Here is an 18,443-nt window from a genome sequence, read left to right as displayed (position 1 = left end):
GGCTGACAAAACTAGTGATGTTCTATGTTTGATGTTGTATCGTTGAACTATTTGTTTGTTCTATTAGAAAAGAAACTATTTATTTGAGTTGTAATAAATTGAACTATTTATTATTGATTTATTTTTTATGTGTTTGATTTTTTTGGCTCTATTTGAGTGTCCAAATGTTGTTTTTTGCTTGGCGCGAGCGTTATATATTACCGCGTCTGCTGGAGCTGCTTGCGCACGCAATATTATGCAGCGGTTGCTGGAGCCAGCGCTCTGCTGCGTGCAAAAAATTGCTATTTCGACGCTGTAAAAGTTATCTTAGCGTGCCGCACGTTGCGCGCCTATTAGAGATGCTTTAACTAAAATAAATTTAGAAACAAGTATTTTGAGAACAAGTATTTCTGGACGAAGTGAATATATCATTCACCGAAGCTATAGACGTCCTGGCGATGCTCCAAATGGTGCGATTTCCTCAGTGTGGACTTGGAATTTGCGGTTCCTCCACATATGATCGACGGTGAACCAAATTAGGACATATGATCAATGGCTGAACTCATACGGGGCATTTGCTAAAATGTCCCCGGAGAGTGCCTCGATCCGCCGTGTCCTTCACCCACAGGCCTTTGGGCAACGATAAACACAATGACAGAATACACGACAAACTGATTGGTTATATGTTCTCAACAACAATTTGGGCACCGAATTATCATGCAACACTCTCACCAAATGTCAAACGAAGAAAATAAAGTAGATTGGTACTTATGGGCAGTTTGGTTCGTGTCCACAGCGGGTGACGCCTGGCCTGGAGGCTGCCTGGAATTTCCTGCAGCATGTTTGGTTGATGTCCACGAAAAGAGGAAGTACGCCTGGCCTGGACAACGAAACGGCGTAGTTAGCCTGGTGGAAAACGAGGCAAGATGATTAGCCTGGTCCCAGGCGTCCTTTTTTGGATGCCTGGACATGCCTGGTGCAGCAGCATGGAAGTAATTGCATATATTAATTGATGTGGTGCTGAAAACGAGGCAAACAGGGAGCAAACAGCGACGGGAGAATCCACCAGGCCAGACTATGAACCAAACACTCCTTCCATATGCTAGCCTGACCAGGCAACTTTTTTTCAGATTCTCACGCCTGGCCAGGCAGCAAAATTTTCCAGGCGTGGAGTTCAGGACATGAACCAAGCTGCTCCTTAGTCCAAGTCTCCAAAAATTGACATGTCGCTCAGTTTATGAACAAGTACTTTCATATGTATCTCTTGATACCGAACACTTCAAAGTTCAAACATCACAATAGTGATGGCCCTGATCCAAGCCAGCTGAGAACAAAGCAAACCAGACAAGAGCTAGTGCAATGTTCATAGGGTAAAATTACTGTAGAGGGTAAATTAAACCGCGTCGGCACCGACCACCAAGAAGTAGGGGTGGGCATAAAAACCGATGAACCGAACACCGAACCGATGCCGAAACTGAAAAAACCGAATTTTCGGTTTTTACCATTGATACATGCAAATTCGCTTTTTAGTTTTAATAACCGAATAAAACTCGGTCAGTTTGGTGTTTACCTCGGTTAAACCGAATGAAACCGAAATATACGCCATACTCGTGGATTACAGCCTAACGACGGCCGCACACGCACATCACGTCACGCACGATTCCGGAATCCCCACGTCCCCGATGCTAAAAAGGCCTCTGACTCATTGAATTTTTTACTAAGTAGGCCTCGCATCGTCAAGGACCGAGCTAGCAGCCCACGTGCAAAAGGAGACGTGATTTTTGTAGGCCTCCTCGGCTGCATGCAAAGTCCAAAGCCCAAGATATACACGTACTTGTTTTTATAGTCTTCTTGATTGACCGTACAGCGCCAGAGAGCAGCACAAGTCTACTGATTTAGGCCCAGTTTTTTTGAGCAGATTATGGAGAATCTTGGTCTCGAAAATCCCAAGCCAAAAGAACTCGATTGAACTTCCAAAATCTCAACCGGATTCTCCAGAATCCTAGTGCAATCCCAAAATCCCAAAATATCTGGTTTCTCTCACAATCTCTGGATTCTGGCAAGTCCCACCAAAGAAAACGTTTCGAAGTATAGTTGTACCCCTATTGTACTACGTATTTATGGTCAAAATGCCACCCCGCAGTCCAGCCCAGGACCCCGAAACGAGCGGACGCACCCGACCACTCGCTCGTCTCCCAGTTCCCGCACCGCATCGGGGCAGCGGAGCTTCAAGCCGCCCCGCCCCCGCCGGCCAGCCTCCCTTGCCCGGTCCGCCCCGCCCTCCCCGCCCGGCAGTTCGCCCCGCCCCGCCAGCTTCGCGGCAGCGGCTAGGGTTGCCGCGCCGCCGCCGGCCAGGCCACGCCACCCCCGCCCCCGCCGGCCAGCTTCCCTCCTCAGCTCCTCCTCGCCCCTCAGTCCGCCCCGGCCCTCAGCCCCGTCCCTCAAAGTTCGACGCTGACACTCACGGTGAGCCCTCCTTTTTGCATCTCTCTATTTCTTCATGCTTGAATAATGCTTGAATTGATGCTAGCTATTGTTGATAGATAAAATAGGTAGATGGATTGATGCTTGAGTTTGTTAGATGGATGGATTTGATTGATGCTTAAATTTTTTTGATGCTTGTTGATGTCAATGCTAATGTGATAATGTTGAATTATAATGTTAGATGGAGAAAGTAAAAGAACCTGGTATGCTCCAGAAGCTGCCAAGTTCCGGTATTAGATGCTTAAGTTTTATCAGAAATATGTTGAATTATAATGTTAGATGCTTAAGTTTGATATTAGAATGCGGTGGCTTATGATTACAGGCACATCCAGAAGCTGCCAAGTTCCGGTATGCTCCACTAGCGGAGAAGGAAAAAATGTCAGAGGTTTTTGATACAAATTGTGTCACAAATGAGCATGCGAGGGTGCCAACTCCCTCGTATCCATGATAGCAAGTTACGTGATGAACATTTTGAGATTATTCATATTTTTAGTTTATGGACTTTCTGCAATGAAAAAAACTTTAAATCGATTGTAATATTTAGCACTTTTTATGACATTCTTAAATCACTTTCTTTACTGTTAGAAACAACAAAGTGTTAACATTTCATCAAACAAATTCTGTCTAAGGGTAGTACAGACAATTCAACACACAACAGCTTCTAGAATCTCAAACTACAATCTCTGAAAAGAACTCGACAACAGATTCTGGGAGAATTTTTCAGAATCCTGATTCTGTAGAATCTTGCCTGAAAAGAACTGGGCCTGGGATAGGACATGCAACCATGCAATAGCCGTTCGGTGTAAACCGTGAACCGAACTGAATTTGTCGGTTAACCGAAAATTTGCTTTATTGTTTTATGCTACCATTTTCGGTTAGCATTTTTTAACCAAAATTACAAATAAACCGATTGGCATTAACCGAATTTTTGGTTTTAACCGAATGCCCAGGCCTACCAAGAAGCTTCATGAATGCAATTAAAAAAATTGCTTTCGGTGAACGGAAACTAAATACTCCAGCAACAATGCTCTCTTTTTTAAAAAAAAAAACTCTCTCAGGTGCAGGAATTTTTTTTTGAACACAGTACAGACGCAAGCGTTCATATAAAACGCGCATACACTCACCCATATGAACGCACACACGCACACCCTACCCCTATGAGCACCTCCGAGAGATTGAGCCGGCATATCATCTTGAGATTTTACGAAGTCATCGTAGGCGCCTCGTAGTCGACGGGAACGTCTCCTCCCACTGAAAGCGTATCGCCGGAATTCCTGAAATAAATCCAGGATGAATGCGAGCACCAGGATTTGAACCCTGGTGGGTTAGGGATACCACTGTCCACCTAACCATCTCAACCAGAGGTTGGTTCGCAGGTGCAGGATTTTTTGGTTGTTCACTTACTGGCCATACTAAACCATCCTTGTCTTTCCTAGTTACTAGTCAATGTGTACGTGCAATGCACGTTAATTTAAAAGTATATTAAGTGCATGCGGATATTAAGTAGGATATTATTTGCGTGTTATTATGTGATTAGCATTATATTTGGCATGAAATTAACTGCACGCTAAACGTGTTGAGCGCTTGACATTGAAGCAGTCTAGGTCGTTGGATTGACATGATTTGATATACGAAATTAATTGGATCTGCCTCTTTGAGTCTTTTTATATTAATATAAATGATAAAGGTTGGAGTTGGTGATGAGTTCATTTGTGGTACCAACAATCTTTATCAACAAAAGATACACCCTTACCCACATGTAGGACTAGTAATCCTTCAAGATACATAAATAAGCAAAAATACTTCATCCGTCCGGAAATACTTGTCCACGAAATGAATATTAATACTTGTCTAAGAAATGGATAAAATATTCATTTCTTGGACAAGTATTTCCGAACGGAGGGAGTATACTTTTACTTACACGTGGGGACCTAAAACAAATAAGCAAGTGCACTATTACTTTCATATGAGACCAACACTTGTAGAAGCTGGCAGCCAGCTACGACCGACGGTGTTGAGGAGTTTTCTGCTAGTGAGGACTACCGAACATTCCTTTAATGTGCTCGTTTACTCATTTCAGTCTATATGTAGCTAGTTCACATTGAAATTTTCAAAACATCTTATACGTGAACCGGATAAAGTATGTGCGCCACTACGGTGTACTCATCAAGGAAAACAAAAATGTATGCACACGATTGAACGGATACATTTTGGGTAGGAAGAAAGGGTCATCTCTGCGTTCATTGACAACCAGTTCCTCCTCTTTTTTAGGCTAACAACCAGCTCCTCACACTTTTATGAGTCCTCCTCCTTGGCACTCGTTGCACCGGCCGGGTAACGCAACCGGCCCTCATACCAGAGAAATCGTGGGCCGGCCAACGCAGTGGCTCTCACGCGCGGGTGAGCGAGTGGGTGCTCACGCGAGAGAGGGTTCGTTGTTGACCACTGACTGCTAACCATTGGCCATGGGTTATTGACCGTTGATTTTGACAGTTTTTTTGTGAAATTTTTTAAAAAGGAAATCCCATAACAATGTACACGAATTTGAAAAGAAGTTAACGAATTAGAAAAAAATGTTCACAGATTAAAAAAATGTGAAATTTGAAAAAAGTAAGTGTATTGAAAACAAGTTCACAAATTTGAAAAATGTTTTTGGACTTTTAAAAAAGGCTCAGGAGTTTGAAAAAAATTAATGGAATTAAAAAAATCTCATGAACTAGAAAAGTTCATGAATTTGGAAGAGTTCACGAATTTGGGGAAAAAAGAATTTTTAAAAATTTCATGAATTTAAGAAAAAAATAATGAATTTGAAAAAGTTCACGATTTTTTTAAAAAATATTCACGAATTTTTAAAAAAGGTCAGGAATCTGGGAAAAATCCACGAAAAACAAAAGCAAAATAGTAATACCAAAGTGATAAAAAACCGGACAGAAACGAAACAGGAAAAAGAACCGGCCAGAAAAAAAATACGATTCGGGCCCTTTTGTCCGCAGCGATTCTGTCTTGGGTCGCCTTCTGGGCCTGGAATTCACGGGCCATCATTCGGTTCCGTCTAGTGGACTTAGGCCGACGTCCAGGAGTGGCCCGTGTCATAACAGTCTCCTCGCTCGGCCCGCAATCCCCTCCTCCCCTCACCTCCCCTCCCAGCCCCTGCCCGAACCTGCGCCGCGCCGCCCAACCTCCCGCACCAACACCGGCCATCCTCACCGCCTCCGGCCGCCATCTCTCCACTCCATAAAAAACAGAAGAAACGACATAAACCCCGGGCGCCAGAGCGGAGTTGGCTTCCGAGCAAAACTGCGAACCGTGCAGTGGAGTTGAGGATTCTGGGGAGCGGAGGGCCGCCGAGCGGGCCCTAAAACCCTAACCCCTCCGGATCCACGCCGCGCCGGTCCATGGAGGTGGACCCGTCGCCGTCTCCGTCCCCGCCGCCAATGTCGACGCCGGGCTACTTCGACCCGGAGTCCTCCCGCCTCCGGGAGGAGTACCGCCGCTACAGGTGAGAGATGCGCGCCCCTCTTCCTCGTTTTTGTTTATGAATGGTTCCTCTTCCGCTTCTCGAGCTCGAATGCTGGCGTTGGCTAGCCCGGGTGGTTCGGTAGAGCAGTCGAGGCGAGCGTGGTGGCGCGCCACCAATCGAGTGGCGAAATGGAGTCAGAGTGAGTGGGGAAATCGATAGAGTTCAGTCGTTGACGCTCAGATGTTCGGTACAAATGGTTTATTCTTCGCTGAATCAGGCCATATGCTACTCACTGCTCATCCCACCCTGGCAGCATTTTTAGAATATCCGCTGCGATTGGATAATCGCGGCGTGTTAGTCATTTTCTCAAGTATTTTAGCAGCCCTGTCGTGATGCGGTCATATGATTGGATGGATTTGTGGAGCGTGCCTGGGTAAGGCTCGGTTATTTGGTGGCCGGAACACACCAGACAAGCAGACAACCCTATTGGTGGGTTGATATTGCAATATTGGCAATGCACACTAAGTGTTTAGTATTTGTGACCACATGGAACACCCACCTCGGTGCTTGCAAGTGCTCGATGTCCGAGCAGGTTGTATTCTAGTAAAGATCTGTGCAATTCAGTGCCAGTACCTAGTGTAGCAAAAACATTCTTGGAAGGGTTAATGTAGCCTACTTTTGTGAAATGTGAGAACATGCCACTTCAGTATTTCTACTGGGACTAGTTGCTGCCCTAGCTGATTTTGTTGTTTTCCCTTGTGGTTTACTCAGAAAGAGACTATCTTCTTCAAATGACTCCCCAATGCTGGGGACCTCAGTCTCCAGATTCTCAGAAGCAAGGGCGTTGCGTGATGGAAGCAGCATACCTAGGCGGCCCAATGCTGGTCTACTACTTGAAGAAGTCAAGCAGGAGGCTGCTGATTATTCCGACATTGATGGCTTGAATGGACCGAAACTGCTGGATGGTGGTTCAGGTAGGAAGGTGGCAAGATCAGCATTGAATCTGGTCAAGCTGGAGGACGATATGCCACGAGAAGGAGAAACAACTTTTACAACGTTTGCATCCCTTCTTGATTCAGCGATACAAGGTCAGTTTGGCAATGCCATATGGGCAGTGATGCTTATAATCTAGCATGCTCTGCCGTTGCTGAAAGTTCTTAATTTGAATATTGTATTTACACATTGTAGTTATTATTATTATCAGCCGTTGTTTGTATATGATCCATGTCATCGCGTTCCCTTTTGTTTTGTTTAATTTTCTCTAACCAATAAGTTAGTGAAAAAGGCTTCCCACAAACTAAGCTGCACAAATCTTCAAGTAGCAGTGAATAGTGAAGTAAAAGATGCTTGAGTCATGCTCTCAACTTTAGGGAAATGTGCCTTTTTCTTCTTTTTTTCCCGAGAGCAGAGGACTTGGCGCACACATATCTATTACCAAAACCACGACAAGAATTATGGAACGGAGGGAGTACTAGATTAATAGCATGGAGAAACCTGTACTTTTGTTTGCTTACCAGAAATCTGTGAACACATATTATCTAGCTATATCCTTGCGGTTATTTGTGTTTACTGATGTGTTCTTCTGTTGCAGGATTGATGCCCTTCCCAGACGTGATTTTACAATTTGAGAGGACATGTAGAAACGCTTCAGAGTCACTAAGGTTTTATATTGCCTTACACTAGTAATAATGCTCCATTGTATGACTTTGTATGATTGGCATATTCTACTGCTGACCAATTCTTGGATGCAACTCTTTGCCACATTACACTTTACTGATATACACTACAATCATTATTTTTTCATCATGTGAAGATGAATAATTATTATGCTCCAAGTACTTTATTTTCCAAGGTAATAGATGCCTGTGCTGTAGCTTGTGGATGCTAATGTGGGAATGCTTTTTAATTTTCAGGTATGCCACCACAGGAAAGGTTCGGATGGTGGAGGATAAACTTATGCAGCAAAAATCACAGCTATTACTGGATGAAGCTGCTTCTTGGTCACTTCTTTGGTACCTCTATGGGAAAGGTAATAACTTTTATGATAAGTCAGTTGAAGTAGCAGTGGCTTATAAATCAACGTTCTTCTAAGTAAACTGTTTGCTACACCGTGCATGAAATTCCATGTGCTACATTGCAGCAAATGAAGAGCTTCCTGAAGGACTATTCATGGTAAGCTACATTTCTAATTGTGAATGTCTTAAAAGTCTTTTCCTTCTGTTCATGTGCTTGTATCTGTGAATTTATCTAAAGGATATTTTTTATGTTGTTGACAGTCACCAACTACATCCCATCAGGAGGCTTGCCGCTATGTTGCAACAGATCTTACAGCACAATTGTGTCTGCGGATTGTACTTTGGCTTGAAGGACTTGCTTCTGAAAGTCTTGATTTGGAGAGAAAGGTAAGATAACCATGCTATGTTTTTTACTAAGACTTTAGTCTTTTCTATTTCCTGTTTGATACGTGGGAGCCCTGTGGTGGAACATGATTGATTGAATGGAACAACTCGCCTTAGGTAATATAGATTCTCGAAGTTCCATCAATAAAAGAATTAGCAAAGTAAGCATATACATCTCTCCACGATATGTTAACTTAAATATTTGAGTTGAAAGGTATTAAGCTACAATGTACTCCCTCTGAACAAGAATATAGAAGGAACAATGATCAACACGGTACTAGAATTGTCTAAATTACCCCTAATTAATATTTGTCAATACATTCAATGCAACTGCTCTCTGTTCCATCACCTAATAACACCAGCAGCATCAAATAAACTGTGAAAGGAAATGCATGCATGCATGTGAAATGTCACTCTGCCTCCAGGCGCTGCATTTGGGGCACTGAAATCAGAATGCAGGCAGCCAGAGCAGGGGCAGTAAGTGCATACAAGCGTCATTCCGACTTTTTCATGCAAACAAACATTAATGGCATGCAACCGGTGCATAACAGAGGAAAATTGAAGAAAAGTATATGGAAGAAAGTGTGGGCCTTGTAATTGTGGACAAAAGCCAAATGGAAGACGCTTAATAAAACTGGATGGAGGCAGTAAATCTCATGTGTACATCGCTCTTTCATAAAGATCTATCCTGATCATCTAAATTTCAGTAGTTATTTTTCTTCCTTGAATGACCTTGCTTTTGTTTTGATCACACAATGAGCTATGGAGTAACAGAGTATTTAACTTGCTATTCATGAGCAAATTGATGATAGAGGTACACACATTTCTTGTGGTGTTATATTTCTGTTCTGTAGGTGAGAGGATCTCATGTTGGTTCATATCTACCAAGTTCTGGCGTTTGGCATCGTACACAGAGGTACCTAAAGAGAAGGAATAATGATTCTAATATAGTGAAGCATGTGGATTTTGATGCTCCAACTCGTGAAGTAGCCCAACTTCTTCCTGATGACAAGGTAGGCTATTTGGTATCTATTTCGAATACAGTGTAAAGATCCTTTCATAAAGCTGCTAATAATTTATTATGATATTTAAAATGCTGCAAGTATGCATTATAATTGGTTCTACTTGACCTTTCCAGAATATTTTTGATACTCTTTAATGTGAGATAGGCCATCTTTCACCTCATAATCTCACTTTAAGAGGATGCCTTGGATAACTGTCTAGTACTTAACCTTCAAATTTAATTATTTACTATGTTAAAGCAGTAATTACTGGACTAACAGCACTACAAAGAAGACAAATCTCTTTCAGTTGTTAAAGATCTCTTCTCATTAATCATCTCTGGTGAAGTAACTAGAATTCGCCTCTAGTAAAATCAGAACTCACCTTTCCTTTATGTGTAAGCAGAAGCAAGACGAATTGCTTTTAGAAGATATCTGGACTCTCTTAAGAGCTGGAAGATTAGAAGAGGCATGTGAATTGTGCCGATCTGCTGGACAGGTTGGTCAGCTTGTATAGGCATATGTATTTCTTATGATGTATGATGCTAACGCCTCCAGTATATTCAGTCATGGAGAGCTGCCACTCTTTGCCCCTTTGGTGGCATAGATCTGTTTCCTTCCCTGGAGGCCATGCTCAAGAATGGAAATTCTAGAACACTACAAGCAATTGAACTGGAAAGTGGTATTGGACGGCAGTGGCGTCTTTGGAAATGGGCATCCTATTGTGCTTCAGAGGTAAACTCCCGTGCTGTACTCATGTTGAACTATGCTGCTTTGCGCTTTGCTGTTATATTAATGTGGTTCTGTAAATGTTACAATGGTTTTGTCTTCAAAATAGTTATGTGTGTATATGTTGCCAATACTTAATACTTTGTTAAACTCAACTCTAAATTAATAATACTATTGCAGAAAATTGCTGAACACGATGGTGGCCAGTATGAGATGGCTGTATATGCTTTACAGTGCAGTAACTTGAAGCGTACCTTGCCAATCTGTACTGACTGGGAGGTATGTATATTATTCAATTCATTTCTAAGCCTGCCTTTCTAATCTGATCCAATGTTATTCACTCTGATGCTGGTTTCTTACCTCCATGTGATGCATCTTTTTCCTTCCATCTCTTAGTCAGCTTGCTGGGCAATGGCTAAATCCTGGCTAGATGTTAAAGTGGATATAGAATTATCTCAATATCAAACCAGCAGACCAGAAGAGAAAGAGTTTGATGATGATATGAATGGAACCCAGCTTGGCCCAGAAAATTGGCCATATCATGTTCTTGATCAGCAACCTCGTGATATAGCTGCACTTCTGCAGAAACTCCACTCAAGGTACTGCTGTACTAACATTGTTTAGTACTTCCACACACTATTTGCCTGCTTATTATTCACTTGCAATGCAGTGACCTTGTTCATGAAACTGTTTCTCGAGCATGTCGGGAGCAGCATCGACAAATTGAGGTAAGATACATTTCCAAGAGTGAAGAATGTGGAATTTCTCTACTAAGTTCATTTAATGTTTTCTAGTATAGCTGGATAGTTTACTTGGAGTAAATTGCAGAAAACCACCAGTTTGAGGGCTAGGTTAGCAGAAATCACTACGTTACAGTTTCTTGGCAAAAAACACCAACTCTCCCGTAAACAATTTGCAAATACCACTGATCGGCAGATTGGACACCGATAAGTGGATTTATGACAGGTGGGGCCCGTTTTTTGCCGACGTGGCGCTGTCGGCTGGTCGGACAGCCGTTAGACGCCGTTAGACGGCGCTCTTGCACGTGAACTTAAGTGATTCACTCCTCTGTCTCTCACTCTCACTCTCACTTTGCTCTCGCACGCTCTCGCTCTCGCTCTGTTCTTGCTCGCCGGCCGCTCCGCGTCGCGCCGCCGCCGCCGCATCGTCATGGTGTCCTGGAGTGAAAGCGACGACAGCAGCGAGCACACTAGGCAGTACATCAGCTCTGATTCTGACGACGGCAGAATGCAGCGAGCACACTTATCATCATCATCTATTTCTTCCATTCCTTCAATCCCTAGCCCAGGGTCCCTCACATAATACATATAATCTCTAAAACCATACCCTTCTGTCTCCATCAGTGCTACCAAATTGTAATATGTGATGTCTGACATCATCATACTCCTTTCAATATTATCTCTATCATGAAAATGCATCCTCAATTCCCAAACCTCATCTTCAAGACTGCAAATAATAATACAATAGTGCACTATAAGTACTTAAGGGAAACTGAAGCAAGCTAGTGCAGACCAGAGCAGAACATCATTTGAGTGCAACAATTCATATCCTTTTATTTACAGAAACCCTAGTTGTAAGCATCTAATTAAAGAACTATATCATTCTAATTACAGAACTATAACACACACAAACCCTAGAACTACATTAACCCTAACCCTAGCAACAGAAGGGGAATGTGATTGGGGAGGGGATTGGGACTGGGATCTCACTAGACGCCGCCGAAAGCTGAAGCAATGTGCTGGCTTCCAACTGGATTTGCCTTCACCGCCGCGGCGAAAGATCTGGCCGCCCTGAATTCCACCGAATACTGCGGGTCCTCCTCCTCCTCTTCTTCTGCCGTCGCCTTCGTAGGGTTCGAGCTCCCGCACATCTCGCCAGTGGACGGCTGGGCGCCGCTGCCAGCATCTCTCGACTTCGCCGGACTCATGGCTGCGATGGGGGGCGGGGACGGTGCGCCGCACGACCGGGAACAGGGGAGAAGAAGGGGGAAACGGGGGAAGAAGACGGGGGAAACGGGGGAAGAAGACGGGGGAAACGGGGGATAAGAGGAAACAGAACGAACGGCGCCGTCTAACGGCGTCTAACGGCTGTCGGACCAGCTGACAGCGCCACGTCGGCAAAAACCGGGCCCCACCTGTCATAAATCCACTTATCGGTGCCCGATCCGCGGATCAGTGGTATTTGCAAATTGTTTACGAGAGAGTTGGTGTTTTTTGCCAAGAAACTGTAACGTAGTGATTTCTGCTAACCTAGCCCTCACACTGGTGGTTTTCTGCAATTTACTCGTTTACTTGACATTAGATAAGTGGAAACTGGCAGTAATTTACAGTTGCTGTACAATTTGCCAGTTTGATGACTAGTTTAGACATGTTTTCTGATTTTGTAGATGATTAATCTGAAAACCAAGTATTTAAACATTATCTTAGTTAACGTTCTACTAAATCTGTATTTTGCAAAAAAATTGTGACTCAATCAAACATTCTGGTGACTCATGCTATTAACTGGAATAAACACAAATACTTGAACCACTTTCCATGTAAATGGAGTTCTCCAATAGCTGTACAATTGAATTTATGATCGTTCACTTGCCTAACCATTTCATGTTTACTTATTTGGTAGATGAATCTAATGAGTGGAAATTTAGCTCATCTTCTTGACCTTCTATGGTCATGGTTGTCTTCCATCGAAGAGGGTAAAAACGTCTTGAGGTACCTGCCTTTTATGATTTTAGTTTAGATAACCCCAATATTTAATTTTGCTTTATTATTTAACTTTTGAGTAACTTCTTGGTCCAATTAGGTCCCGTGATGATTCCGACATGATACGTTTTGGGGCACATATTGTTCTTGTTTTAAGATACCTTCTCAGCAATGAAATGGAAGACGAGTTTGAGGAAAAGCTGGTTACTGTTGGTGATCTCATCATCAACATGTACGTATTGTTTACTAATCTTTGTGTGGCTTTGAGCCTTTTTAGCCTTTTGGAGCAATGTCATGTTAAAATGGCATCTGTTTGGTTAAAAAAAAGGTCTTTCTGGTGGCGGTTAATATAATTTTATTAATAGTATTCAGTTGCATAAGTAGTTTTCTTTCTTTTTGTTGGGTCAAGGGCTTACTCCATTATTTCTACTGTTCTCTTAACTAAAGGTTAAGCTTGGTCATTGATCTTCAGATGAATCTTTTATTCCTATTTTGTCCATATTATGTTGGTACATTGCCTGTTTCTTAATCTTCACAGCAGGAAAAACTAATGATTAATTCCAGGTACGTGAGATACTTGTTTTCAGAGGGGCAGGAAGAGTTGGTTGGAGTATATGCCTCTCAGCTTGAACGTGATGTTTGCATTGATTTGTTTGTGGACATGATGGAACTAAGGTTAAATAGCAGGTATTACTTCATGTGATTATACCTTTTTATGTTTTTGCAATCCGGGAATTGTTACATATATTAGTATTCTGTAATCTTTTGTGACATATTAGTGCATGATGTACCTGTCATTTGCTGTTCATGTTTGTTCTAATATTTACCAGTAGATTTTAGTTTGTGAGCTATGTGTCTTCGGTGCAGCTCCCTTTAGCCTTAGATTTATGACAATTCCATAGAAAGTATAATAGGCACAATACTTGCATGTTCAACTGCTTATGTTTACCCATAAAAATTGTGCTGGGAATGTTGTTGTTCTTTCACACTGAAATGTTCTCAAATGTGTTATTGCTGATGGTTTATTTTGCTTCCAAGACTTCAATTGGCTGGCATCACACCTTTTTTTTTTCCTGCAACAGCTTGCATACCATGTACAAGCTTTTCCTCTCTGCTGTGGAGTATCTGCCATTCTCATCTGGAGATGCATCCAAGGCTTGTTTTGAAGAGATAATTGAGAGGTTCGGTGATTGTGGGGATACATATAACAATGGAATATACCAAATTTCACATATTTAACTTATCTTTATTTGTGGACATGTTCTGACAAGATTTTAATTTAGTGCAGAGTTCTTTCAAGGTCTCGAGAAACAAAACCCCATCAGTACAGTGAAGATTTTTCTGATGTTGTGGAACAGCATCACCTGCAAGCACTTCAGAAGGCAATGATCATTCAGTGGCTTTGCTTCACACCACCATCCTCAATTCCAGGCTTTGAGATGATCACAGGGAAACTTCTGATACGGGCATTGATGCATAGGTAACTATATCTAATTTGTTCTTGTGCCAGAGAAAACTTTGCTAGTCATACATGCAGCCCTCCTGCATGGTCTTGGAAACATTTATTCTCTTATTGCATTGCGTCTGTATGTTTGTTGCTGAAATATATCTGTAAACAGTACTCATTTATTTTTCTCACTTTGTGAGAGTGGAACTTATTTTTGGTTGATGAAACAAGATATTTATCCTCCTTTATACTTCGTAGCATTGCAACTTACCATCAATTTCTTTTTCATCAGCAACACACTATTCAGAGAGTTTTCCTTAATATCAATGAGGAGAGTCCCTGAACTACCAGTAGGACCACATAAGTTGCTTGCCATCCTTGCCGAACCATTGAAACAAAAGGAAAATTTATTTTCGCTGGAAGATCAAGAGGTGTCTGATAACTTAGAAGAGTTTGAAGATTGGGTAAGATCTCATTTCCTGTCCTAATGTATTGTGCTTCTTCTCTTGATGCTTCCAGTACTGGTATTTCCACTTTAGAGTTTAGTCAGTACCTTGGTATTCTTGACAAAGTAATTGCTCTTGTGGTGAGACAGCACGAATATTACTCCCTGGATGCAACATACCGGGGTTGGCTTAGATGCGAGATGGAGAATTCTTCTGTTCCCCCTGAAATGCTTTCGGCAGAAGAAAAGGATCAAGCTGTTGCTGCAGCAACACAAACACTGGAGTTAGCATTCTTGTTATTAGAAAGTAAGTAGTAAACTTTCATCGAAACACAAACCTCTTTTCTCGAAAACAAATAAATGTTTATATCAATATGGCCCTTTAGCCTACAAATATGCTTTTTAAACCGCCAAACATGTGAAAGTATACGGTGGTGAACTTGTTGCCATTATTTTATATTTTCTGGTTTTCTGTAATCAGGGGAAGAGAGACCATGGTTAAATGCTGTCGAGACAAGCTCATTTGAGTCATCAGAGCTTGTTTTCCTTGAGTTGCATGCAACGGCAATACTCTGTCTACCTTCTGGGGAATGCATGATACCAGATGCAACATCATGCACGGCTCTGACTAGTGCACTTTATTCAACTGTCAGCGAAGAGGATATGCTGCATCGTCAGCTGAAGGTTGAGTCCATCTCTCTTCTCCTGAAGGCCATATGGATATTATGCTTCAAGATATAATATGAAGTGTTGTACATTACAGACCATGCCTTGGTGTTTATTAAGGATTATTAAAGCTTACACTTCAATTTCTTACATTTCAATTTCTAGTTATTGTTTGTCACGGTTGCTTCTGCAACTTCTGACTGTGTAATTCATGGACAGGTGGAAGTTAAGGTCTCGTCTAAAGATCCTTGCTGTATTGAAGTTGCGCTCCGTTGCTTAGCAACAGAAGGTGATGGGTTTGGGCTTCATGAAGCCAATGATGGAGGTCTTCTTGCTGCAATTATGGCCGCTGGCTTTAAAGGTATCTAAAATTTAGAACAATAGTATGCTTCAGTTTTTCTTGAATGCAAATAATATTTTGTGCAATAGTTATATCGATAATTTATTTTTGTAGGTGAACTCAATCGGTTTCAACCTGGAGTTTCAATGGAAATTTCACGACTTGATGCTTGGTATTCTGATTGTAATGGTTCGGTTGAAAGTACTGCTGCTTATATCATTCGAGGGCTTTGCCGAAGATGCTGCCTGCCGGAAACAATTCTACGCTCCATGCAGGTGATCTTGTAAACAGATTCTACAAGTATCTGCCTGCTACATTGAATATAGGCGAAATGGTTGCTGTTTTGCTGTTTCAGTACATATGGTATATTAATATCAGATGCTAATATTTTGTAGGCATCCATCTCCCTTTCCGAAGCTGGCGATTCTCTAGATCGTTGTGATAAACTCATCGAGTTAGTTGCTTCATCAGATTCTGGGATGATGCACTTGTTCAGCCAGCAGCAGTTACAGGTTACTTAACGTTCTTTAGTTTGTTCATCTAATTACTGCAGCGCAGAGCTTTCCTAATATCAGCAAGTGTCTTAAATTTCTTACTCAGGAGTTCCTGATTTTTGAGAGGGAGTGCTTCATATGTAAAATGGAGCTTGAGGAAGAGCAGAGGCCTGCTGATGGCTAAGCCACTCATGTTTAAATTATCAGGTGTGTCACCTGAAAGTAACTCGGGTGTTTCTGATATATTTTTTTGTATATCTGGCACTGTGAAACAGTTTTTTTTAATCTGATCAGTCACAACTTCACAATACCACATATTCTGCCTGCTGCTTTACATTACCCTATCTGATGCTTAGCACTGCGGCTTTACTGCTTTGTAATTGTTTGCTCTCAGCTGATGGCATCAGCAGACGCAAATGAACTCACTTTAGTTGGATTATTATATCATACGGTTTAGTTGGATTATTATATCATACGGTTTTGGTAAATCTAATAGAAGAGGAGGCAGTTGCAAGTCTTCTTGAAGGATACATCAAGTCACCAACATGGAAATCCTCTGCACTTCTTAGCTGCCCTGATCACATCTTCGCTACAGATTTGATACACATTGCATACAATTGCACGGGCAAAGAAAAATGTGTAATCTAACTTTCTCCAAACCACTCAGGTGCCGCAGTTTATTGAAGCCTGAATCTCTTCCAAGGTCTTGCCTTTTGTCACTGGCATGTTCTTACAATGAACAGAATAGCCATGGCGCAAACGAAGGCGAAGAACTTCTTCCTGTAAGATTTGAAGGTGAAGGAGAAGAATGTTGCTGCAAGATTTGCATTAACAGACAAATGTCCCTGGATGATTCATGTAAGAAATCATAGGCGTCCAATCTGATTGACCATGTCAATGTAACTTCCAATTTCTCAGATTATATGGTGTTGTAGAAATCTTGAGCGATGTGAATTGAGCGTAGCTCAGATGGTCAGGTTTCTTGTGCTGGAAGTGCTGGAACCTGTCTGACAGTCTACCTGCGTTCAAGTCACTGTGTTCTGTCAAGTTGAGTGGTGAGTGTAGCTCAGATGTTTAGCATGGGTGGTGAGTGTATGCGCGTGTGTGAGCGTCACTGTGTTCTGCCAAGTTGCTTAAGCAAAACAAAGCGTACCAATATGCTGGTGAGTGCGACGATTAGGAACCATTCTTTCCCATAAACGGTGCTTTTATTAATTTAGAATATAGCATCAGGTAGATACAAATCATGATAAACAACACCTACATAGTTACTCCCTCCGTTCCAAATTACTCGTGGCAGAAATGGATGTATCTAGAACTAAAATACATTTACATACATCCATACCTGTGACAAGTAATTCGGAACGGGGAGTAAGATGCACAGTCAAACACAAACATGATAAACAACACCTACATAGTTATGATGCACACAGCCAGACACAAATAGTCTGAAAGAAGATAAGAAGTTAACACATCAGCACCAGTAGAGTCAAATACGATCGTCACTATACCTACGTTGAAGGAGGTGATGAGCCGAGAGGTACAGTGGCCCAGTCGTTCTTGAAGTTTGACTGTTCAGCCTTTAGTAATGTAATGAATTGCTCCCTGCCAGCTCGAATCGATCAGCGGCTTTCCCTATCATTGCGGATGTGAAGTCTACACTCCGGAAGTTTGATGCACGGCATATTAGGAAAGTGAGCAGAAAATGCGACGTTCTGGCCTATGAATTGGCGGCTTTAGCAAAGGTCTAATGATGATGTAGTGATTGGTCTTGGGGTTCCTGATCGGCTCCATGCGCAGGTCAATTCCAACCGACCGACGCAAATGGATCCTGTTTTGATTCGTTTTTTATTTGTTTGGGTTGGTTGTATGGGCAGTGTCTACCCTCTTCCGTGTTTTCTCTGCCAGGTCTGTCCAGCCGTTTTTTCTTTCTTCAATTTTTCACATTTTACATTCTACTCGTATGAATACAAATACAAAATCGCATAGTTTTTACATCACAATAAATAGGTTGCAACCAAATAAAAATCTCATCATTTACAACCAAATGAATTTGTAATTGTCACAAATACATAGAAAGAAAAAGGGCTGATGCATCTATTGGCTGCCTAGGTGAGTTCACATATGCTCAACCAAATCATTTGAAGTTGAACGTGAGTTGTTCAATCATGCATTTCTTGATAAAATTAGCTAGGTGAACTCTCCAAACGTTGCCGGTCCAGGCTCAAGTTCACATTTTTGCCTTAAAAATCAAACCCTTGGTCGAAGATATTGTCATC

The 18,443-nt window shown here is 42.0% G+C and overlaps 1 protein-coding gene across 1 annotated transcript; it reads left to right on the top strand.

Annotated features, from left to right (window-relative positions):
* The first annotated feature begins 5,582 nt into the window (after positions 1 to 5,582).
* On the top strand, positions 5,583 to 17,180 carry LOC125544816 (nuclear pore complex protein). Its single transcript, XM_048708583.2, has 25 exons — positions 5,583 to 5,962; positions 6,695 to 7,011; positions 7,515 to 7,584; positions 7,837 to 7,952; positions 8,064 to 8,095; positions 8,200 to 8,325; positions 9,177 to 9,335; positions 9,730 to 9,822; positions 9,891 to 10,058; positions 10,233 to 10,331; positions 10,449 to 10,651; positions 10,723 to 10,780; positions 12,693 to 12,781; positions 12,873 to 13,004; positions 13,337 to 13,459; positions 13,855 to 13,953; positions 14,061 to 14,252; positions 14,512 to 14,683; positions 14,815 to 14,971; positions 15,146 to 15,348; positions 15,550 to 15,691; positions 15,785 to 15,945; positions 16,066 to 16,182; positions 16,271 to 16,371; positions 16,832 to 17,180. Exons 1-24 carry the CDS (start codon positions 5,859 to 5,861, stop codon positions 16,346 to 16,348), a joined length of 3,210 nt encoding a protein of 1,069 aa, XP_048564540.2. The 5' UTR covers positions 5,583 to 5,858; the 3' UTR covers positions 16,349 to 16,371; positions 16,832 to 17,180.
* Positions 17,181 to 18,443: the final 1,263 nt, after the last annotated feature.

The sequence above is a fragment of the Triticum urartu genome, chromosome 1A (assembly GCF_056163025.1).
Source record: "Triticum urartu cultivar PI428250 chromosome 1A, HENAU_Tu73, whole genome shotgun sequence".
Lineage (NCBI taxonomy): Eukaryota > Viridiplantae > Streptophyta > Magnoliopsida > Poales > Poaceae > Triticum > Triticum urartu.
Note: the sequence above shows the minus strand (reverse complement) of the source record. Positions and strands in the feature narration are given on the sequence as shown.